At 43.5% G+C, this 24,894-nt stretch overlaps 1 protein-coding gene across 2 annotated transcripts in view; it reads left to right on the forward strand.

The window, feature by feature from the left end:
• The window catches only part of PRKG1 (protein kinase cGMP-dependent 1), a 577,366-nt gene that overhangs the window by 54,219 nt on the left and 498,253 nt on the right, over positions 1-24,894 (forward strand). For both annotated transcript variants that reach the window (XM_068416564.1, XM_068416566.1), the window contains exon 2: positions 16,062-16,228. In XM_068416564.1, coding sequence (XP_068272665.1) covers positions 16,062-16,228 — 167 coding nt within the window. The remainder of the gene's footprint in view (positions 1-16,061; positions 16,229-24,894) is intronic.

Raw genomic sequence — 24,894 nt, forward strand, 5'->3', positions numbered from 1 at the left:
CTCAGGGTCCTTGTGACTCCTTGCAGCCCTGTTTCCAAGCTGGCCATGTCTTCCTTCAGACCTTTGCCTCCTGGCCTGGGACTCGTCTCTCTGCTCCTCTCCTGTTGGAGTGAGTCCAGAGGAGGGTGACCAAGCTGGTGAAGGGTCTGGAGGGTCTGACCTCCGAGGAACAGCTGAGGGAGCTGGGGGTGTTTAGCCTGGAGAAGAGGAGGCTCAGAGGTGACCTTAGTGCAGTCTACAACTACCTGAAGGGAGGTTGTAGCAGACTGGGAGCCGGCCTCTTCTCCCAGGCAACTGGCGACAGGACAAGAGGACACAGCCTCAAACTTCACCAGGGGAGGTTCAGGTTGGACATTAGGAAGCATTTCTTCTCAGCAAGGGTCATTAGCCATTGGAAGGGGCTGCCCAGGAAGGTGGTGGAGTCACCATCTCTGGAGGTGTTTAAGAAAAGGCTGGACATGGCACTTAGTGCCCTGGTCTAGTTGCCATGGTGGTGTCAGGGCAATGGTTGGACTCGATGATCCCAGAGGTCTCTTCCAACCTGATTGATTCTGTGATTCTGTTGCAGGCTGCGGTTTCTGGTTTGCTTTGGCTGCTCTTTGCAGCAGGTCTCGAGGGACTGCCCGGTGGAAGCGGGGGAATAGTAAGGGGCAGGAACTCGCAGGGCGAGCAGGAGGGGAGAAACTATTTGGGAAGATGCAGAAGTGGAGGAGCCTGATGGAGGATTTGAGGGGTGGAAGGGGATAGAAAAGGAAAAGATGGTGCAATGCAGTAAGAGTTTCAAGTAAGGTACTTGGACAAAAAAAGGAAGATGATCCAGAGTTATTGTGATGAGAGCAAGCATTTCTGAGTTTGAATGTGGTGTGGGAAGGTGATGAGACATAAGGGTGGTGGGAAATCGGAAAGTAAGTACAGGATAGTAATGTAGGAAAAAGAAAATAATCATAAAAGTACATAAGGCATGTGAGCAAACTTACTTTTCTGCTCATGTCGTGCAGATAAAAGTAACTTAATTCTGTGCCCTCCTCTGGCTTGTCTTTTCTGTCACAGTTCTCAGCCTCAAGACCTGTTTCTTCTCTCCAGTGCCGCCATTTAGAGCCTTCCTATGAACAAAAGGTTTTCCATTAAGGACCTGGGCAGCAAACTGGCACCGCTTTTTTAATTATAAATTATGGGGGGCAGGGGCATTGATAACTGCACACATTAAAAATATTTTGGGAGAAATGTATACGACTGCATTCTTGTTAGCTCTCTTGTAGCAATGAAGTATGGGATAGCGATGGCCAAGTGGTGTCTTCATTTGGATTTCACCAGATGCAACACATCCTAGATGCAGAGCATCGTTTGTAATGGTGGGTTGGTTTTCTAAGCTCTACCATGTGAGGTTGTCTAAGGTGACCATCCCAGAGGCTTGAGGATTAAAGATACAATCCTTCCTAAAGCTTTTGAAGCTGTCTGGCGTTCCTCTCCGTGGGATTTGAGTAATCCTGATCTTTTCTCTGGCGTGTGATTCCTTGCGCTTTCAAATCCTCGTTGCTGGATGCATTCATGGATTTACCTACCGGCGAATCAGTATGTGTCTGTCTCCCTTTTTCGTTATGCTTGTATAATCCCATCCCATGTTCACCCGTAATCTTTGCATTTGTCGTGGTTGAAAGGGAATTCCCCCCATCCCGTGATGCGACAGCGACAAGCTGCAGGCACATTTCACGCACCCCGTCTCTGAGAACGGAGCCTTGTTCGCTGTCTGTGATGGCAAATAGGTATGCTTCCCATCACTCGCGTCTCAACAGAATGAAGCTTGAGTATTCCTGTCTTATTAAAGGAGTGGCTTTCTTGGCTTGTCGAAGGAGGTAGAATAGCAATCCGCTTAATGCGTGTTGCTGTCTGTCCTCAAGAAACAAGCAGTGCTCTCGTTTCTCGTTGAAATGGTCCCATTTGTAAAGAGGAGAGCTTTCCCTTGGGAATACCTCAGCACAGAATCACAGAATGTTGGGGATTGGAAGGAACCTCGAAAGATCATCTAGTCCAATCCCCCTGCCGGAGCAGGATTACCTAGACCATATCACACAGGAACGCATCCAGGCGGGTTTTGAATGTCTCCAGAGAAGGAGACTCCACAACCTCTCTGGGCAGCCTGTGCCAGTGTTCAGTTACCCTCACTGTAAAGAAGTTTTTCCTCATATTTATGTGGAACCTCCTGTGTTCCAGCTTGCACCCATTGCCCCTTGTCCTGTCAATGGATGTCACTGAGAAGAGCCTGGCTCCATCCTCATGACACTTGCCCTTTACATATTTATAAACATTAATGAGGTCACCCCTCAGTCTCCTCTAAGCTAAAGAGACCCAGCTCCCTCAGCCTCTCCTCATAAGGGAGATGTTCCACCCCCTTCATCATCTTCGTGGCTCTGCGCTGGACTCTCTCTAGCAGTTCCCTGTCCTTCTTGAACTGAGGGGCCCAGAACTGGACACAATACTCCAGATGCGGCCTCACCAGGGCAGAGTAGAGGAGGAGGAGAACCTCTCTTGACCTGCTGACCATACCCCTTCTAATACACCCCAGGATGCCATTGGCCTTCTTGGCCACAAGGGCACACTGCTGGCTCATGGTCATCCTGCTGTCCACTAGGACCCCCAGGTCCCTTTCCCCTACGCTGCTCTCCAACAGGTCTGTCCCCAACTTGTACTGGTACATGGGGTTGTTCTTGCCCAGATGCAGGACTCTACACTTGCCCTTGTTATAGTTCATTAAATTTCTCCCCGCCCAACTCTCCAGCATGTCTAGGCCTCTCTGAATGGCTGCGCAGCACCTCCCATGCTGGGGTTATGGCTTGCTAGGCTGTAGCACCAGTAGGTTACAACTGCTCGTAGGGGGAGGTTGCCTTCCTGAGTGATCCCCAGAACTTGCTCAGCAGAATCTTTTCCCTGGTAAGCACGTTGTTCCTCTGCTTTACCTGGGCAGGATGTGTTTGTGTTGCTTCTTTTACCTTTGTATGTCCATTCCCTGAAGACACACAGAATCAATTAGGTTGGAAGAGACCTATGGGATCATCGAGTCCAACCATTGCCCTGACACCACCATGTCAACTAGACCATGGCACTAAGTGCCATGTCCAGTGATGCCATGAAATGTGAGGTTACTAGTATGCTGCTTGTATAAAAATATCCTCCCATTTGCAAGAAATACGATGTTTCCCCTTCAATATCCTTTCAGGCTGAGATTCCTGGAAGCACTCAACTCCTCTGGAGGACAGTTATTTTGATCAAAGAAGGGCCGTTTCCTCTGAAGTCTTTAAAAGCTCTTCATCTGTTCCCTGCCTTCCATCTGAATTTGGTGCCCTTCTTCTGATGTCGTATTTGTCACTATTACTGTTCAAAACAATTCTTTTATGTTCTTTCTTACTTGTGTTTATACGTGGCTGGATGGGGTGGAATAGGTTGCAGGTAACCCTAGAGTTTGTCTCATAGAGTTCACGGGAATTAGGGAAATTTCTCTGAATCCTCAGTGCATCTCCTCTTGCCTCCTGTAGATTGTTCTTTACTGGGTAGTCTGAGACTTTATGAACACTTTGCCATGAGGCTGCGACTTTCCAAGCTTGGGGTCGTGTTGGCTTTTTTGTGAGAAGTCTGCTTCTCTGGAGGTGGGCTCCTTGTGCTGCTCTCATGCCTGCTTTGGAGCTGGGGATCCTTGCTGTGGCTGTTGGACTGCCGTCCCACCTGCAGCTCCCTTCCGTGAGGACAATGCCGAAGTCACAGAATCATAGAATCAACCAGGTTGGAAGAGCCCTCTGGGATCATCGCGTCCAACCATTGCCCTGACACCACCATGTCAACCAGACCATGGCACTAAGTGCCATGTCCAGTCTTTTCTTAAACCCCTCCAGAGATGGTGACTCTACCACCTCCCTGGGCAGCCCCTTCCAATAGCTAATGACCCTTTCTGAGAAGAAATGCTTCCTGTCTGCGTCCTTCTGCTTCGGAGTTCCTGTACCTTTTTTTGGTTACAGCCGAAGGCAGCCTCACAAGCCTGGGATTCTTAGTAGACTTCCTAAAACAAGATTAGCGAGAGCGTGTCTGAACAAAAAAGCATCTTACATGAGGCAGCTGCTATCAGAATATTCTTCAAAGCTCAGCGGGATGGTGACAGTCAATGCTCATGCAGTGGAAATACGAATTAGAAGATAATATTTGGAATGTGACACTCTCTTCCCGATCTGACTTTGAAGGGAAAGAAACGTGAGTGGTACTGCCCTGCTCCGAGCCCCAGCCTCCCTGCTTTTCCCCAGACACCTCATGAGCTTCCTGCTGCTGTTCTTTCTCCAGTTAAACGTTACCAAGTTGTATGGTTGTTGAGAGTTCATCTTGTCTGCCAGAAGGTGCTTGCTGGGCTCTAATCTGGTTTGGTCGCAGACTAGACAGAGCCTGCACGACGGTGCTCCCACAACTCCGCTCAGGATGGCCGTATCCCGAGGTGACCCTTCTCTAAGTAGGTACATGGACAGTGCTTGCCTTTAAATCCCCGCCGGCTGCTCCTTGCCTGTCAGTGGGGACGGGGGGGGCATGTTATTTAGATAATCCCATACATCTTTCAAATATTTATGTCTCAAAGCACGGCTGCTAACGTCAGTCCTTTTACTGACTCGTAAAGCAGGAAGAAATATTTCTCTCTTAAATCCCTACGAATATTTATTGAAGGACTGAGGCTCCAAGCGCTTGTCTGCATTCTGCTGTCGTACATCTGTGGCATTTAAACCGGGACTTCTCCAGGCGGCTGAAAAGCAAAAGAGCTGAAGCAACTTTTCCTAGTGACAGTAACATCCATCAGAAGTGTTAGGTGAATCAGAGTAAGTGATGTTCAATCTCTGTCACTTTTTTTTCCCCCCCCATACACCACATTTGCTGTGAAAGCCCGTCCTAAACTTCCCCTGGAAGCAGCTATATATTTATGCTGTCGTGACAGTGTTCACTTTTGATGTTCTTCTGCCCAAGAGGAGCAGAGTGTTTTTGCAGAGCACATGCATTTCACCTGGACAGCAGTGCGTTTAGAAAAGCTTGCGATGTGTAAGTAGCCTCTAATCCAAGAGACGAGCATGAGCTGTGTCTGCTCAGAGGATCTCTAATTGGATTTCTGCATCTATTTAAATTAGGTTATCATCCACTTGGCAGATTTCCTGGTTATTCTACCAGGGCGAAGGCCATCTCCGTAGCGGCTATCGGTAACTTCCTTCTCCAGGGCATCTGAACGCAGTTCTCTGTCCACGTGGTCATTTATCACTATGAAGCCACGCAGACCTCAAAATACGCTAATAAACTTGGGGGAACTGCTTTAGTTGCCATTTAGCTGGGCTCCTCATACCTGCCGCCAGTCAGAGTTCACTGCGTGGAGCTGCCGAGAGTGGGTAATTGTTTGATTGATGGAGAAACTCTTGCCTTTTGAGTAGGCGGTTCTTTTCAAGATGCATCGTCGTGACCTTCAAGATATGTTGTCTGGATCCCCGCGACTCAGTCTTGCTAGCTGAACGCCTTCTGGAGGAGTCTGGATTGTTTCTGGATCCCTTGGTGTTGTGACATATGGGTACATATGTTTTCTCTGCTATTTTTGTTGGTGCAAAAAGTCTCCAGCTCAGTCGCGCTGGATGTGAGCACCAAAACTGAGAGGCATTGGATAAGACCCCTCAAAAGACCACTTTGTTTGGCCAGGCATCTCTGAGAGACACCCCATTCCTTGTCACCATGACCTTGCTACGTGTTTTCACCTATAATGAGCTGCCCAAAGCTTCTACTGTTTGCTTCAGGTAATCAAGTAGCTGCTCGATCCTGTTTGGAGGTATTGGTAGTGGTTTCTCAAAATGGAGCTCATGTGGGAGTTCCTTGGAGGTGTCAGATATTTCAGAAGGAGGCAAATTGTGTTGGCAAGAGCCAATTTTTTTTTTTTTTTTTTTTTTTTTTTTTTTTTTTTTTTACTGAGCTTGCCAACATTTCCAGTATCTAAACCTGGGGTTTTGTAGGATGCAAAATACTAGCCTAGAAAAGGGTGGTAAATTAAGATCTGTGGGGTGAGACATATTAAAATACAACAGTTAACCATCTCTTGTCTACAGTATTTTTATACTAACAACAATTTTCAGCATAGATGAAAGAAGATTTAATTTTTTTTCTGAAATTATTTTGCTTTTTAGATGTTGAATGCTAAAATACGATATAATGAACCACAGTGTAAATGAACTGCATGTTTTACTGATATATTTAGAAATCCTAAGTGGAGCTGTGTGATTGACACATTCTCTTCAGAGCAACTTGATTCTGCAACTGTAAGTTGTATTTGAGTATAAGAAAAATGAAGATGGGGGGTTATTTTCCCTTTTTACAGGTTTAGATCAGGGCACAGTTACTTTCCCTGTTGCTTGTCTTTAATCAAAATGTCAATTTAAAAAAAATTTCAGTGTACTCTTGTGAAGAACATATTCTTCCATCCAACTGTGCAGTAACAGTCTCTGCTGAAGATGCTTAAGATTCTACTTGGAAATTTCCTCTTGCAACTTGAAGATACGCTGTGGGTTGTATGTTGTGGGAAAGGCAAGCGCTGCAAAGAAAATCCACAAGTATATTTAAGGGCCTTCATGTTATTCAGTCCTGGACTTGAATCCTACTCTTATTCCCAGTTAATGAGACAAGAATAGCTCTCTGGAGTTATATTTAAAATTCCCTTTAAACATTCAAATCTGTCTTCACCCATAGCCAAAACAAACAGCTAATGTAGAGTTATCGACTATTAATGGCATTACAGTCCAAACAAGACCCAGATTTTACCAAAAGGTCTGGGCTTTTCTGTCCTGTCCTGCTCCTAGTAGTAAGTTGTAAAAGAAGATCCAGTTGTTCGCTTGCAGACTTTAGTATTTAAAGGCATTATCCAGTATTATGTGCTCCAGAAAGTGACAGTTCCTATTGCATTGCTGTCATGCAAAAAGGATATACTGCCCTACGCTGCGGGTGTGTGTTGGGAAGGACCCTCCACCTTTCCGTGATTGACTTGGTGCAAATAATTTTTCTACCAACATAAACACTTTGATTGCAAAACCGGCTTTTCTGAGGGCTGTGAACTTCAAGTTGGTGGTTGAGGGATCAAATAATCACTGTGGAAAATTCTTTCTGCCTCTGTTTCTTATGTAGGAACCTAAGAGATAACTACAGTGTGTAACACAACCTGTTGAGAAGGGATGAGTGCAAGGAAGAGATTTTGACTGCTGTCTCTTGTTGACAGTCCTTTTCACAGAATCACAGAATCAACCAGGTTGGAAGAGACCTCTGGGATCATCGAGTTCAACCGTTACCCTGACACCACCATGTCAACTAGACCATGGCACTAAGTGCCATGTCCAGTCTTCTCTTAAACCCCTCCAGAGATGGGGACTCCACCACCTCCCTGGGCAGCCCCTTCCAATGGCTAATGACCCTTGCTGAGAAGAAATTCTTCCTAATGTCCAACCTGAACCTCCCCTGGCAAAGCTTGAGGCTGTGTCCTCTTGTCCTATCACTAGTTGCCTGGGAGAAGAGGCCGACTCCCACTTCACTACAACGGGAGGCTTTATGATTTTTGTCTGTTACTTTTGAACCTCTCTGTTTTACCAGGCCACAGTATTCATAAACAGAGCCAAGAAGCTAAAGTGTGCAGATAAATACGTGGAGGATCGATGGGCCACTTGGTGGATTGAATAATTTTATAGAAAGCAATAGCAATTTTTTAGTAAGGCTTCTGTATCTATATATTTACTGCTTTTTAGAAGGTGGGGACTTTCCTGTCTGTAAGGGAGCATCTCTAGGAGAACTTTTAAAACACCTTATTCAAATTATTTGACTTGTCTATTCTTGATATCGCTGTCCTCAGTGATTAAACATACATCCTTCCATCAGAGATTTTCTTTAGTTTTGTTGGTTGAAGAGATAAAAAGCTTCATTATTGGTAACTCCAGTGTTTTGGTGTTAACTAGGCTGGGAACTGAAGTGCTGAGGTCCTGTTCCAGAGCAGTGTGTGAGTATATGTTCTAGTCTTAGGTACTTGTTTAAGCACAAAAGGTCTTAAAAACATAGTTAAAAGCTCGGTGAATGTGGGCTTTGAGCAAAGAGCTTCCCCAAACCTGCTGGAAACTTGCAGTCTTTGCTTTTTTGTGTTACTTGGAATGGATGCCCCTTTATGAAATGGAGCTATGTCTAGGTACAACTTAAAAAAAAATCCGTTTAACACTTCATGCAGTGTATTTGCATCCTGCTGAATAGTTTCTGGAAATCTGGAGCAGGCATAATCCTTGGCCAGGTTTTCTCCTTTTAAAGAAGTATGTTGTTTTTTTTTTTTCCATGGCCGCATTTTGTAGAAGTAAACACTTCTAAACATTTCACGGTGTGGATTTTAAACAGATGGTTGTTGTAGGGATTGTCTGGACTATTGAATCATTCGTCATAGTCTGGGTCAGAGGCTGCAGATTTTTTTTCCACGTTTCTTATCTGCTGAAATCAGCTTAATTCTTTGTAGAGGGATATGGAAGCTCCCCAAAAAGTAGTGCTCGGGCTTGAGTTTCTAGAAACACTCTTGATAGGTTTAGTCGGTGAATAGATGTAAAGGATGTATGTACATATGTATTTAATTTGGATTCTTACAGTAATGATGAAACGGCACAAAAAAGATGCCACTGACTGTAGTAGCTTTGAGCAAGGTTTATCATATGAGTAAATAAGGAGTACGCATCTCCTAGGGAGCTGCACTTTTACTGCTTTATACTTCAGCTGTGGCAGTGAGCTCTGTCTCTCTGCTTGGTCAAATTCCTGTAGATGTTTCGCCCTAAATACAGGGATTTAGGTCATTACTTGGCAGACTTTTGGTGGGGGAGGCTCTAGAAAAAATACTCTTTCCCCCACATTAGTATTGGCATAAAAGTTCATATTGAAAAGTTTTATTTGAAGTTTGGAGAGAGGAACAGCTAAAGAAAAGGTCTGGTGTATTTTTTTTCTTCTATTTGACTATTAATACAGAATGCACTTTTTCTTTACCTTTTTTGAGATGTCTTCCAGCCTGTCTGCCTGGTACATTGCTTTTCATTTTTCTTGTGGTAGTTTAAAATGGTTTTGGTACGTAGCTGTGGTGGTATACTTGGGAACACCATAAAATTCAGATCTGCTTCCAACTGCTCTGCGTCAGTGCTGTCTAAATTGAACTCTTAATTTCTTTTATTCTTCTTGATCCACCTCTGTTTGAGCAACTCTTGCCAGCAGTGGATTCCCTGGAGAATGATACCTGAGTAGCTACTGCTGCTCCCTTTGAACCTCGGGCTCCTGCAAACCCTGTTGCACTTAAATTCTTCCTTTCCTTAAACTCAGCAAGCAGCTTTGCTGATGTTGAAGTAAGACCTTTTGGGACGGAGATTAACTTTTTGTTCTAATATTTATCGTACGTGCCGGAAGGTACAAATCTAGCATAGAGAACGTGGGTTTTTTTTGCTGTGGGTGAAGGGCCTGAGACGACTATTCATTCTGCTCTTTGTAAAATACTGTCAGGATAACAACAGACTGTAGTACAGAGTGTGGTATTTTACTATGTACACTGCAAACCAACGTAGCATTAGCTTTGCTTCTTATCTAGGGCTGCTAACATCTCAGGTTGTTTTTTTGCCTCTACTACAAACCAATATTTTTATTTTCTGCCTTCGTGCTTGATGAGTAGCCAGCGGATGTCAGCAGCAGGGTTTTGAGCAAAATGCTCAGCCAAATTCTGCATTTTATGGCCACTGCGGTAAGGCAAACCTCTAATACAAGCCTTTTCCAGCACAGCTGAAACAGGGCTTCTGTGCAGAGCCCCTGTCTGCCGAGACAGAAAACGTGGCTGATTTTTTTTCCAGGCGTTTTGCTGCTCCCGAGCTGCCATGCTGGTTTGTTGTGGGGGTTGTGGCTGACTCTGATCTGACTGGAGGACTGGAGCAGCCCCTAGTACGGGATTAGGAGGTGTGTGAATTAACACAAGTTTGTATGCTTTTCTTCTGGGAGGCATTCGCAACCAGGCATACAGGTGTTTACGTATTAAGCCCTGAGGAGAAGGACTTGGGGGTGATGGGTGACGAGAAGCTCACCATGAGCTGGCAACGTGCGCTGGCAGCCCAGAAAGCCAACGGTGTCCTGGGCTGCATCCCCAGCAGCGTGGCCAGCAGGGCGAGGGAGGGGATTCTGTCCCTCTGCTCTGCTCTCATGAGACCCCCCCTGCAGTGCTGCGTCCAGCTCTGGGGCCCCCAACAGAAGGACATGGAGCTGTTGGAGTGAGTCCAGAGGAGGCCACGAAGGTGCTCAGAGGGCTAGAGCCCCTCTGCTGTGGAGACAGGCTGAGAGAGTTGGGGCTTTTCAGCCTGGAGAAGAGAAGGCTCTGGGGAGACCTTCTAGCACCTTCCAGTACCTGAAGGGGCTACAGGAAAGCTGGAGAGGGACTTTTTACAAGGGCCTGGAGTGACAGGACGAGGAGGATGGTTTTAAACTGGCAGAGGGAAGATTGAGATGAGATATGAGGAAGAAATTCTTTGCTGTGAGGGTGGTGAGACCCTGGCCCAGGTTGCCCAGAGCAGCTGTGGCTGCCCCCTCCCTGGCAGTGTTCAAGGCCAGGTTGGATGGGGCTTGGAGCAACCTGGTCTGGTGGAAGGTGTCCCTGCCTATGGCAGGGGGGTTGGAACTAGATGGGCTTTAAGGTGCCTCCCAACCCAAAGCATGCTATGGTTCCAAGTGTATTTTTAGCAAGCTTCTTAAGGTGCTTCTTTCATGACTTCTACAAATTAAAATGCAATTATCTTGTTCCTACTGTTGCCTTATTAATTACCATGATGGACTTAAATTGATTTGGGAAAGGATGTTATCGCACAGGATTGTGCCCTTTTATTTTTTTAAACTGTTCGTCAAGTCTCTGTCGCATTTGATCATCAATCTTTCAGAAAAATAGTGATGGCTTAGTGCCAGCTTCCTACCTCTGGAGAGTGAAGATGATGACAACCTCTTCCTACTCTGAATGACCCTCTGCATTAGGAGCCGTTCAATTCAGCGCCAAGTAAATATTCATGAAAATGCACCCTTCTTAAAACAGGGTCATTTGGAAATAGTCCTGGTCCCTTACAAATCCTGTAGTTGATTTTGTTTGCAGATTGTTTCTATTAGAAGCTTGCATCAGAAAATACAGGATAAATACTATTTGAACATAATAAGAGGTATTGAATCAGCTATATCTTGTTTAAACCACTTACTTACAACAGCAGGAGTGTGTTTTTGACCATTTTAAGTACCTTTTTTGTATTACTAGGTAGATCTGTGTATTCACACATCTGAGATAGATGCTGTTTTAAAATACTAATGATGATGATTAAGGAATGGCGTGGTTTAGAAAAGCCTTTGTTATGGAATAGTTGTGAAATCTGAGTTAATTTATATGCTTTGAGTTTCATTTCATGTAAAAATAAATATAAAAGAAAAAAAATCTATTTACCTGAAATTACAGCTGTGAATTACATTGAAAGAAAACTGCGTAATAAAATAATGTAGAAGTTGCTGAAGGCCTGGCATGTGCAGATATGTGGGAATGGTAATCTACATTGCATGCATAATGTTTTTGAATTATTAGAGTGACGAATATTCTCTTGCATGGAACAATAGAGTAACTCTTATTGTAGCTATGACAATGTATTTTTAGTATCAACTAATTTTCAAATATATCAAGCTAAGCTCTTTATTTATTTATTTTTTTAAGACTGATGGAATATTTCCTGATGAAAAGGTTTGTAGTTTACAAAGTATGAAGCGTGGTTTAGTCTGATGTGGATGTGGTCTATCTCGATTTCAGTAAAGCGTTTGACACGGTCTCCCACAGCATCCTCGCAGCTAAACTGGGGAAGTGTGGTCTGGATGATGGGGTAGTGAGGTGGATTGTGAACTGGCTGAAGGAAAGAAGCCAGAGAGTGGTGGGCAATGGAACAGAGTCCAGTTGGAGGCCTGTGTCTAGCGGAGTCCCTCAAGGGTCGGTACTGGGTCCAGTACTATTCAATATATTCATTAATGACTTGGATGAGGGACTAGAGTGCACTGTCAGCAAGTTCGCTAATGACACCAAACTGGGAGGAGTGGCTGACACACCGGAAGGCTGCGCAGCCATTCAGAGGGACCTGAACAGGCTGGAGAGTTGGGCGGGGAGAAATTTAATGAACTATAACAAGGGCAAGTGTAGAGTCCTGCATCTGGGCAAGAACAACCCCATGTATGAGTACAAGTTGTGGACAGACCTGTTGGAGACCAGCGCAGGGGAAAGGGACCTGGGGGTCCTAGTGGACAGCAGGATGGCCATGAGCCAGCAGTGTGCCCTTGTGGCCAAGAAGGCCAATGGCATCCTGGGGTGTATTAGAAGGGGTGTGGTTAGCAGGTCGAGAGAGGTTCTCCTCCCCCTCTACTCTGCCCTGGTGAGGCCGCATCTGGAGTATTGTGTCCAGTTCTGGGCCCCTCAGTTCAAGAAGGACAGGGAACTGCTAGAGAGAGTCCAGCGCAGAGCCACGAAGATGATTAAGGGAGTGGAACGTCTCCCTTCTGAGGAGAGGCTGAGGGAGCTGGGTCTCTTTAGCTTGGAGAAGAGGAGACTGAGGGGTGACCTCATTGATGTTTATAAATATGTAAAGGGCAAGTGTCATGAGGATGGAGCCAGGCTCTTCTCAGTGACATCTCTTGACAGGACAAGGGGCAACGGGTGCAAGCTGGAACACAGGAGGTTCCACATAAATATGAGGAAAAACTTCTTTACGGTGAGGGTGACCGAACACTGGCACAGGCTGCCCAGAGAGGTTGTGGAGTCTCCTCTGCAGACATTCAAAACCCGCCCGGACACGTTCCTGTGTGACATGACCTAGGTAATCCTGCTCCGGCAGGGGATTGGACTGGATGATCTTTTGAGGTCCCCTCCAATCCCCAACATTCTGTGATTCTGTGGGATACACTCCTAAATACGCAGTTGGGTTGCAAGGTGCTTGCTCCTACAGCCAGCAGTGTTTATGGGCAGCCAGAGCTTTTCTCTCATGCTACACTCTTTGTATTTGAAGTCTCATTTTAACTAATAATCCTTAAATAATGATATCTATTTTGGTTACATTCAAGCGTGACTGAGTTATTATCCAGACCATTCTATGGAGATATTTAATTTTAATATGCTTAGATATGGCAGAGATGAAACTCTGTTATTGATGTCCGGGCCGGCGTGTTTTGCCTCTTAATGGATGCGTTTCGTGTTGTCGTTAAAAGGGTTTCAATGGCTTGGTGGGCATCTGAGCTTTAATTTCTCTGATATTTCTATGTTGAAAGGCAGAGGCTACAAATCAGTTGGTTCAGATGTACCCTTGGACTGTAATAATACTGTTAAGCTCATAAATTCCCTGAGTTTGGTCACGTTGTGTGTATTTTGCTGCTTTTCCCCAAAACAGACTTCTAATGGATTTTCCTAGCCCCTGTGCTGCTCCTTTGCTGTCGTTTAGACCGAGTTTCCCTGATCCTTATCAAATCCTTCAGGGTGCTCCGTTCTGATAAGAAGAGCATTGTTTTTTGCTGCGGGTCTCTAAATTACAGGGGAGCTCTGACTTGAACCGTGCCTGAATTCCCTCTTGTGGCTATTCTTACAAACACTCCCCCTGAAAGGCTGACTTTATTTTATTAAGGCAAAAGCCTTGGAAAATGAAATAAATGGCTGAAATTGTAATGCTAGTTGATATGACTAATGCGAAAGCTTTTATTACACTTTCTTCTTCGGCAGGCTGCTTGAGTAATGGTAATAATTAGCGCCTTTGTTAGGAGGATTTGGGGGACCTGTGGGGGTGGCGAAGACCAAAAGAGTAGTACTGAGGCAAGGCATAGCAGAGAAAGCATCGTCTTGCTCTAGCACAGGAGGAGGGAATAAGGAAATTGGGTTATCTGTCATCTGGTCAACCTTACAAATTACCAGCTGCTTGCAGTACGGAAAGCAAGAAGTAACACAGATATAGGCTTTTTTTTTTTCTGGTCGTTTTTATTTGCATGCACAAGGAATTGGAGTGACAGTATGTGAACTCAAATTAAATTTCTCAAGAGCGAAAGGGTTTTGTAGCAGTCTGAGTCCGTGTCGTCTTGCAGACAGTACTTGAAAAGTCTGGTCTGCCTCCCGTCCTGCGCTTCATCTGGGTCAATAGCGGTGGGCTCTGATGTAGAGTAGCATGTTTTGTTGAAATAACCTGAAAACTATCAAAAGCATAAAAAGCCCCTTCAACGTTAACAAGTTGGATCTGTGCTGCATATAACCTCGAGGTGTACTTTAAAAGGACTATAGTACAGGCATAATATCTGCAAGGCTGGCTGGGTTTGGTCTTCTGAAGTCCCAATTTGGCTCTTTTTCAAGAAGACACGATCCATTAATGTATCTTTCTTTGAAAACCTTGTTTCATATTCATATTTCAAAAAGATGAAACTCTTTTGAATGCGTAGCAGGTAGCTGTCACCTGCCTGGGCTAGGCTCACAGAATCACACACAGAATCACAGAATGTTGGGGATTGGAAGGGACCTCGAAAGATCATCTAGTCCAGTCCACCTGCCAGAGCAGGATCACCTGGATCATATCACACAGGAATGCGTCCAGGTGGGTTTTGAATGTCTCCGGAGAAGGAGACTCCACACCCTCTCTGGGCAGCCTGTTCCAGTGCTCAGTTACCCTCACCGTAAAGAAGTTTTTCCTCATATTTATGTGGAACCTCCTGTGTTCCAGCTTGCACCCATTGCCCCTTGTCCTGTCAAGGGATGTCACTGAGAAGAGCCTGGCTCCATCCTCATGACACTTGCCCTTTACATATTTATAAACATTAATGAGGTCACCCCTCAGTCTCCTCTTCTCCAAGCTAAAGAGACCCAGCTCACATTAGCAAATAGTGAGAAATGAAGGGCCGAGGACCTGGTGTCCAGCCTGTAGGTGTTTTAAGGGCTTCAGTTTTAATCTAGATACAGATTTAGCCTTCTCAGGTGTTCATTTGCACAGGTTGCTTTAGGAGTTTTTTTGTAAAATGTCATAACATGATGGTTACACTGCACTAGCAGATAGATGAAGTTGAACTTGACAGTCTGAAGGGAAGATTGGAGGGTTCACCTGAGCGTGACTCACCCTGTGGTGAGCACTTTAGTTGTAGGAGTTGAAAGAATCTCAGGAAAATCAGGAAAAACACGTCAGTGGTTTTGTTGCGCAGTGTCTGTCATAACATAACGCTGGCAGAGGGACTTGTAGAGAAAGCAGGTTGTGTTACATACCCATTTGGGTAGTCTCCCAGAGAATGCTTGAACTTTGTGTTCTGAAATCTGTATCTTCAGAAACAACTCGTTCCTTACTCGACTTTGCAAAGTGGCTACTAAGAACTCCTGACTTCCAACCCCATCACATGCCAAACCAAAACTGCATGTATAATTTTATGCACACTAATATAACGTTGGAATTTTCCATTTAGTCATCAAAGAAATGAATTAATGGTGGTGTTATTCCTGTAAGAACGGTGCCTCCTCTAGTGACTATAATGGCCTTTGGTATTTGATTAATACGCAAAGAATCAGTGCAGCATTGCGCTTTTGTGTGCTCCAGTGTGTATAATTTAATAGAAAATATAATAAACTACGTCATAAATCCTTTAAATTCTTGTTTGTATTTCCTTTCAGTTTTGTATATGGAAGATATTTCAAGTAGCTGTTATTCTTTGATGTTATTATAGATGTGAAACTTGTAGCTAAAAGAGGATCTTGCAATCACATGAAATCTATTTTTATTTTGATACTGGATGTATCTAAAACTTATTTACCAAAAATAATTACGAGTTAACACTTCTGTAATTTTTTTTTTACTTCTCTGCAGATGGACTTTATCAGATTTTTAGGGAAAATTTTGGATTTTTTTTTTCAAGGAGATACTTACTGGGGCACCGTGCAGTTGTGCTAAAGTTCGCATGCTATTAATGGGCTCAGCTGATGGACACGTGGATAAATCTTGTCTTTTTTTTTGCCACAGGTCCAAGGAGCTAATAAAGGAAGCGATCCTTGACAATGACTTCATGAAGAATCTGGAACTGTCTCAGATCCAGGAGATTGTGGATTGTATGTATCCCGTGGAGTATGGCAAAGACAGCTGCATCATCAAGGAAGGAGATGTGGGTTCCCTGGTGTATGTCATGGAAGGTACGGTTTAAAAAAAATAATATTTATTTCTTTTTTTCAACACATATAGAGATGAAAACTTTAATTTCATGGGAAAAATTGGTTCAAAGAAAGAAGTTAAAGACGCTGTCTAAATATGGTTGTTGAAAAATTGTGTGGACTACTTTTGCCTGGAAAATTTCTGACTGGATTTGTGTGCCTCCCTATATAAAGAAAGAGGGTGAAAGCTGTTAGCCTTGCACTGAGATCCGTTGGAATAAACCTCCACTAAATATAGTTCTTTGGCTTTGAGGCAATAGCAGTGGTTTGCTATATAAATTAGGGACTTAACAGAAAGAATGGTGTTATGGAAAGGGGAAATGACTGTAAACCAAGGAGAATATGGTCATGGCTTGCTACCTTGTAGGGTATTTGAGGATGAGCTTATAAATGTTGATGAAGCACACAGGGCTCTCTGCAGAGGCAATGCATTGTCTAACAGAAAATGGTATTTTTCTGCAGAAAAGAAGTGTAGCACCTGCAGGTTAGCACATCTGATTTGTCACAGTGTGTGTTGTGGCAGGGTTTTGTTTTCTTGGTGGCACACGAGAGCAGGGGATATTCTGCTGTTCTTGGGAGCCGTCAGGTTTCTGGAAGTCTTTGGATGGGAGCGGTATTGCCAGTGCTCTGCTTCTGCAAAATGTCAGCTGTTTGCATTTTGTAACTTGCTCTTTCTAATTTCTCTACCTCTTCACATGTCAAATTTGGCATATTTTATATATATATGTTTTTTCTTTTGAAAGGAAGTGCATGTTTATCTGTAGGAGTTACTAAGCTTGATCAAACCTTGTGTCCATCTACTACAGCATCCCTCTTCTGAGAGTGACTGGTCATGAGTTCTGAGGCAAATGTCCCTGTTTGAATTCAGAAATGCCCAGTTTGATTTGGTACAATGCAAATGGATTATATGCTTATAAAATTCTTCTTGCTCCTTACCAGAGCCATCTGGTAGAGTCGCAAGCATTTTGGCCAGATAACACCTAAGGGGGATGGAGGTTTCTTGCTTGTCCATACCTTTTGAGCAAATATGGGAAAACTACAAATTATACATAACTTGTGTGTTTATATGTACGTGTACGTGCGCAAATTCGTTTCTTAAATTGTTCTTTTAAACAAAAATATTTTCAAGGCGGTAAGCCATCCTTTAAACATGGGTTCCTGCCAAATTCTTAATGCTGTGTAGTTGCAAATGCTCTTCACTAGTTTCCCAAAACAGCTTTAATGTTCTGTCCTTCTAAGGTTAAGTCCTTTCTCAGGGCACAGGTTTAATTCCTTTGGCTTTTATTTTTTTTAAATTTTGCACATTCAAATGGTATTTTGCGTGATGAAGTAGTTAGTGAGGGATGCCAAAGGAAATTATATGTTTTCACCCCCAGCATTACAGGGAAAGATTTAGGTTTTTCAGTCCTCCTTTTGAATACACAGACTACTTTGGTGAGGTGCAGGATCTGTTCCATCGATGATAAAAAAACTGCTTTAAAATAATATTTCAATGGTATTTTTTTCACAGTAAAAATGCAGAGTTTTTCACTGCACAGCTCTGTGCTTGCTTCCCAAAACACCACCACATCAGAGGTGTGCTCACGGTATTTTTGCGGCACGGCTGGTTTTGGGTGTTGCGTTCCATGTTGTCCCTTGACAACACCCCATAACAACAGGACACTGTCAAAATCAGCATATATTTATCTCCTGCTCAGCCTCTTCTCATTCTTTAGAGAGGATTGTGGGGGGATTTATGGGCAGAACTGTTTCCACCACGGTTTGGAGTATTGAACACAGCTTGGTACTCAGATGACCCTTTGGTACATCTGATTATTGTCACTTCCTTGAATTTACCAGATGTTTCTAATAGTTGGTCCAAACTCTATCCCTGCATTCTTGATTCTTGTCTTCTAGAACAAATGTGTGTCAAAGGCAACTTTTGTGTCTTTTGGGCACTTTAGCTTATCCTTGCTCTTCTGGCAGCCCTCTATGTATGAGGGCAGACTTGGCTCTCCCCCAGTCTTTGGTTGGTTTTGTAACTTAATTTAAGATTATTTAGATAGCCCCGTAAATATGCATAATGCTTTACAAACAGAATTATGAAGAGTTTATAGTCTATGTTTAGACATAATGCAATGAGTGATGATGAAGTAATGGAAATGGAAGAAGACATTATCAAATGGGTTGGATTATGGTTATGAGAACAGGCTCACTAGCTCATTTTGGCTTATCATTGTGTCCTCTCGGTTATTAACACCCCCTACTTCCCCCCAACTATGTAGTTTATTCTTTACAAAAATATACTGGAGAAACCAGTATTACTGAGGTATTTTCTTCTCTCAAAAATCAAATAAACACTGCAAGTGTTTCTTCCATTAATTCCTCTTTTCTTTCCTTACTTGGACTTACAGCTGTGATTAATATGAATAAAAATTACTCATGTAGAGCATTTGATAACCAATACTCTTATGCTTGTTTATAATTTATGATTCAGCGTTTAGAGAGAGCCTCTTACCAGGAGTCTGAGTTATATATTGGTGATGTTTCCTTAGACTAATTTTAAGTAATAATTTAAGTAAGATGGATTCGAAAACATCCGTCATTTTCACTGTTACTGTCTGCATTCTCATTTGTCATGGTGAAGCAGTAGTAGTGTCTGTTTTAATTTTCCCCTCTAGACATGAGGACTCTACTAGTGCTGTTGAGACCTTTATAATTATGATCCTTGAGTATTCTGGTCCTTTACCATGGATGTTAAGATTCATATGTATGTGACACTTGCTGAGCTCGGTGAATCTTAAAAGGCTGGATAATGATGAGTGTTGACCTCCAGGCTCTTTCTTCTTCACTATGGCTTGATGATGCTTTCTGAAGGTAATTCCAGGCTTGTTACGTTCCTCGGGTGGCCATGTCTGTAGCATTGTACCTCAGTGAAGAGTCAGGGAAAGGCTTGACTCCACTTTTCCATGTTCTCTTTGGTTCTAGCAGAAAGGTAATTTCATGCTGTCCAATACTGGGTTTACACGTGCAGTCATTTTTGTTCATGCATTTGCTCAACCCTACCCACACTAGTAGGCTTGACTCTTTCCCGTCCAGTCGCGTGTTCCCATGCATCTGATGACTGAGTAAAAATTTTGTATTCTTTGTCTTATTATTCCATGTCTTGCATCAGATTTCCTGCCCTCCCTGTATTTCTTTTTGTTATCAGGAGGGAGAGCAGCACTGATACAAACAGGTTGGACTCTAGAGATGAAAAGTCAATTAATACAGTGAAGCTTGAGAAAATACTGAGGTTGTTGAAAACACAAGAAGAAAATCTTTCGTACGTTCTATTATTCAACCTGTTATGTGTCAAACTGCACCAACTGTGCACGGAGAAGTAAAACACAGTACAGGAAAATAGGAGGATACTGTAAATTGTGATTGAGATGGGGAGAGGAGGAAGCCGAGGGAAGTGTTCTTGGAGTAGAAATGGTGAGGTGCTATCAGAGGGAAATCAGAATGAGGTACTGAGTTCAAAAGGAGGATGTTCTCTCTATCTGCAGCATGCTGGATAGAGGCAAGTGTTGAGTTGAGAGGTTGGAGTGTGCCCCTGGCACGTGCCATGCTTCAGCTGGATTGGATTTTGTTCATCGGTCCCAACAGGAAGGACCTCTCAATCTAAACACTTTCTGGCCTGAACATGCACTGATGTGGGAGCTCCCTTTTCAGGGTGTTTGCATAGAATAGCTCTTAAATTGTGCAAGGCTAAGGGAGATGTGTGGTTAGTCTCATCCTCTAAACCCAGTAACTGCTAATATGCTCCATCACCTCTAAAAGAGGAGGCTGCCCCAGTCCTGGTGGACTTCGCTCTTCTGGGTGTGCATCTGGACTTTTTGGACTGGCTCTGAATTTCTTGAATCTGAAAAGTTTTATGCAAAGAGTTTGGGCTTTGGTGGTGTTTTTTTGTTTTTGTTTTTTGTTGTTGTTGTTGTTGTTGTATACTTTGTGGTTGTTGTGTTTTGTTTGTGTGTTTTGTTTTGTTTTAAAGTATTATTGAAATACAGGTAGGATTTAGCTGGAAACTTGCCTGGTTTTCAGGTGGGCTCCTGCCTGGGCTTTCATAAGATACAGCCCTGAGGAACTACAGAATGAGAGTTATGGTTGTTGGAGAGCCCTTCTGAGTCCCTCTCTCCAGGACAGCCTTGCTGTACTGAGGCAGACAGAGTCCTAGGCATGAAAGCCCAAGGATCGCTGCTTCTACCATGTCTAAAGCCTTGGAAATACTGGTTTGGGCTGAACTTGGGCTCTTCTTCCTCTTTGGGTCAGTAGTGAGAAAACAAAGCTGTAAGTCAGGAGCTGAAACTGAAATTTCTCAGCAAGCAGAATCCCAAATTTAGGACTGCTTTGCTTTTAAGAAGTTTAATAAGCTTTTTTTTTCCCTTCTATGCTGACTCTAGCCATAGTCTGGGTCTTGCTGGCCAGATTTCCACTAGGGGAGGTTCAGGTTGGACATTAGGAAGCATTTCTTCTCAGCAAGGGTCATTAGCCATTGGAAGGGGCTGCCCAGGGAGGTGGTGGAGTCACCATCTCTGGAGGGGTTTACGAAAAGCCTGGACATGGCACTTAGTGCCATGGTCTAGTTGCCATGGTGGTGTCAGGGCAATGGTTGGACTTGATGATCCCAGAGGGCTCTTCCAACCTGATTGATTCTGGGATTCTGTGTGATTCTAGGAAAATAAGGGTCCCCAGTTCACCTGCTTCGGACTTTCAGGACTACTGATGGCCCCACCATATCCCAGTCTTTAAACCACTTTATTTCTCTAGCTTTGTCCTGCTTGTACTGTTACATAGTTTAGTCCTCTGGGGTAACTGGGTCTGATGGATTTGTGGCACAGACCACCTTGGAAGTGCCTTATGTATTAAATGTAGATAGCCAAGGACACATTTGGTCAGTTAACAAAATCCATTAGGCTGATGCCAATGTATTTCTTCCAGAGAGGAGGGAAACCCTAACAGGAGGTACCCACCGTGAGGCACAGCAACCTGAAGGACTCCATGAAAGGCACTAGGTGCCAGGGTGGGAGAGAAGGTAGCATTGCAATCGGAGCCCAATGAAAAGAGATCTCCTTATGGCTTGATACCTTCCCTGACCTCAGGCAGGGTTTTTGCTATTTTCAGTCTGTTCTTTGCATTTTAAATATTTGTCTGTTCCTTAGCAGCGGTGCTGTCATCAGGTATCTGTGTGAGCATTAAATAGTAACACAAACTAAGTCCTATGCCTGTGAAAGACTTCTCAGGACAGAGACTTCGATTAGGATGTGGAGAGCTGTTGGATTTGGGTGGTTGTAGCAACCCATCTTTCCTGAGTAGTGTTTTGTACAAACTGAGCATTTCTCTTCCCCTCCAAAGTTTCCCCTTAAGCCTGATGGGAAGGAAGCTGGTTATAATGGACTCTTGAGGCAAATGGCACGTGTCCATTTGTCTCAGGTAGCTCTCATGAACTACGGAAGAAGGATTTATATAAAGTAGCAAGGTAGGAACTGGTATTTCATCACGTTCTGAAATGGTTTGGGGCAGGGAACACCCCTAAGTCCCTTACGTTCTTTAAGTAGCAAGAAAACTCCACCACTTTTGCATATTAACTGAACTGGGTAAAGAGATGCCCTTAATCTCTAGCAACATCAAAAAATTTCCCTTATAGCTGTGCTTTGAAGGTGGAAATCAACTTATTTGTGATATAAGCAAGTACTTGTTAGGGGCTGAAATTGCTGGAAGCATTAAACATACATGCTCTGACCACCTACAGCAACAGTATTCCTCCGGGCTGATGAGACTGGTAGTGAAAAGGAGGACAAGTGATGCTGTGGCTTATGGATCTCAACTAGTCTATACTGGCACTCTTGACTCTGCAAGTAAAACAATTTTGAGAATAAAATAAACTTCTCATAAGAAAGGTAATATTTCTGATAAAGTCTATTGCTCTAAGAGTGGGTCAACAGATTGTCTTAAAATTGAAGTTTCTTTTAGAGCCAAAAAAGGTTCTTGCTGGTTAATCATATTCTGCCTCTAAAATTAGTCCACCACCTCCAGTTCTCTTTAAGGCAAAAAACCAAACACTTTCCAAGTTCCAGTTTTGCAGGTTTGCATTCATTGACTTCTTTGTCGCTATGCTTTCTTTGGACATAATGTTTCTAAAATTTTCTGAAAGCACTTAAAAATGTGAAAACCTGGCAAGGTCTCTTTCAGAGAGATACATCTAGATCTGTCCCGTGTTGACAGGTTTGAGTTATGTGTGGGTGTTAGCTCACCCTAATGAGGATAAATGTGATATCCCACATCTGAAACCAAATGTTTCCTCTTGTGCTCCCTCTCTGTCTGAACCTGTCAACTGCAGTATGCCAAATTTGATGGTTGCATTATGAAAGGAAAATAGATCAGCAGAGCTGTAGATAAATCAGGTGACAAGGTACCAGTTTTAGGCTCTCATGTGAATAACAGTCTTGCCGTTATAAACAGATGTTCTAATTTATTTAGAGACTATATTAATAGGTGTAAAGAGTCCTCCTTTTTTGTTTGTTGCTATTCCCATAAAGTATAGAAGAAACAATACAGTGAGCTGGGGTGAAAAGGAAGGTTAAAATACTTGGATTAACTATTTTGTCACTCATGATGTTGTTTTAGCAGTGGGTGCTGTAACATCCTCCCTGACTCTTTGTCTTTCTGCAAATTAATATTGAAGTTGCACCTCTGCACCACAGGTTGAGAACCTGAGTGAAGAAAAATAGCTCTACCAATACCCTGTGGGCTCCTACTTCTGTAGGCACAAAAAGGGAAGAAGCAGCTTTTTGAGAACCCAGGTTGTGAAACAGCCTACACTTCCTCCAGCCCTTGTTTTAGTAGTTTTCCTCTCTTAAATTTCATTTTATTTTTGTCTTCACGCATGGAGATTTGCCTTTTTTTTTTTAAAGTTGACTTTGTTTCTTGCTTCATTCTTGGTAGCTTCTCCAAAACAATGAAACATCTAATTGTGACTTCCCATGGGAACATGGTTTTTTGGGAGTCACAGATGTCTTGGGAAGGAACATGTTCCTAGAAACTGCAAGATTTGCCAGGATGTCAAGCTTTGGTGTTGATAAGGGAAGACAAAGTCTCTGTAGCTGTTTGAACTACAGAGAGAAATGCAAGAGGCCATAGAAGACCTTCCATCAGAGGCGGTAGAGCTGTCTGGTCTCAGATGGGTAAAATCCTCAAAGCAACTCCTCAGTCTCTGGGGATTTTCCCTGTTGAATCAAAACCAAAGCAGGCATATAGATACTGTCTCTGTTCCTCAAGACATCACCTTGCTGCCTCCTGCAGGTTGTCACAGAGCCCAAGTTTTGTGATGCTCTAAGATTTTATCATTGATCTGTTGTTCAATGCACTTGTTCTTGCTTCTGAAGGTGTGCTGGAGTGCAGCACCATTTTCTCTCCTGTTTGCTTTTTCCTAACTGTGCAGTTATGTGTTTTTTTTCCCCCTTAACTGGACAATGATCACTGGGGACTCTTGGATGCTATGTGCAGTCATCCACAAACACTGCATTCAATCTGCCTTTGTGTCACTCTCCCTCTGACCCCTCTCTTGTTTCTTTTTATGGACTGCTCTCATAAGGATCTGATTTAATAGGACGTAATTGCTCTTCTAGCCCTAGGGCCTTCTGAGTCAGTTCTTTCTCTCCTCAGAGAAAGGATTCGGAGGAATGATTCTTAGAAATGAAAGAGGAATGGAGAACAGAGGCCCGTTTTGGGTTTAAATAGGCTAAATGACTGCACAAGGGCAGAATGGGGGCAGTAGCACTACCAGCTCAGTGGAGAGAGTGCATCATGTCTCTTGACCTGCACCATGTTTATTTTTATATTGCTGTGCACTGTACTTGCAAGAGGTCCCTTACTTTATCATGGCTTGCTACTATTGTCATTGCAAAGTCCAAATGCCTGAGCTTCTCCTGGCCTTGTTGGTATTCACCAACACTGATAATCATCATTATTCATCTCCAAGAAAACCATATTGAGGGGTTTGATGTGTTTTTTTTTTTCCCCCCCCAGCTTTGGTGAAAGGATGCTGGCTGGAACAGACTTTATAAACTCTTTAGTCTGTTTTTAATTTGTTTAGTCTCTAGGGCTAAGAGTGAATATGCGGTTTCTCATTCAGTCAATTAAATCCAGAGGTGTTGGCTGAACTCTTCATCTGCCGGGGCGTTTTGGGTCAGTCTCATGCTCGGAGATCATGCCTGGAGAGACAGAGTTGAGCCCGTGCAGGTGGGGATTTGCCTGGCTGCATAGTGCATTTTGTCCTGTGTGCCCAAATCGTATCCTTGCTTGACCTCTTCCAGGTTGGTGGTCCTTCAGACCACCATGAAGTTCCTGCATTTTTGGTGTAGGACCAGATAGTTTTGAGTGCTCTTTCCAAATATATTCCTGATAATGTAGCTAGGTCCTCTGATGTATGTTCCCACCTTCCTGCATCTCCCAAGGACACTTGCAAAGGTAATAATAGCTGCATCCGTTGCAATCAGGCTTTTCTAACACAATTGAGGCAGTTCTGCTTCTAAGACTTATTCTGCCTTTCAGTATGAGTGCTTTGGGCCCTACCTGAGTCTCCAAACATCTTCTTGAGAGGTTTGGATCTGCCTTCCTAAGCAAACATC

The sequence above is a fragment of the Nyctibius grandis genome, chromosome 20, assembly GCF_013368605.1.
Source record: "Nyctibius grandis isolate bNycGra1 chromosome 20, bNycGra1.pri, whole genome shotgun sequence".
NCBI classification, from domain to species: Eukaryota; Metazoa; Chordata; class Aves; order Nyctibiiformes; family Nyctibiidae; genus Nyctibius; species Nyctibius grandis.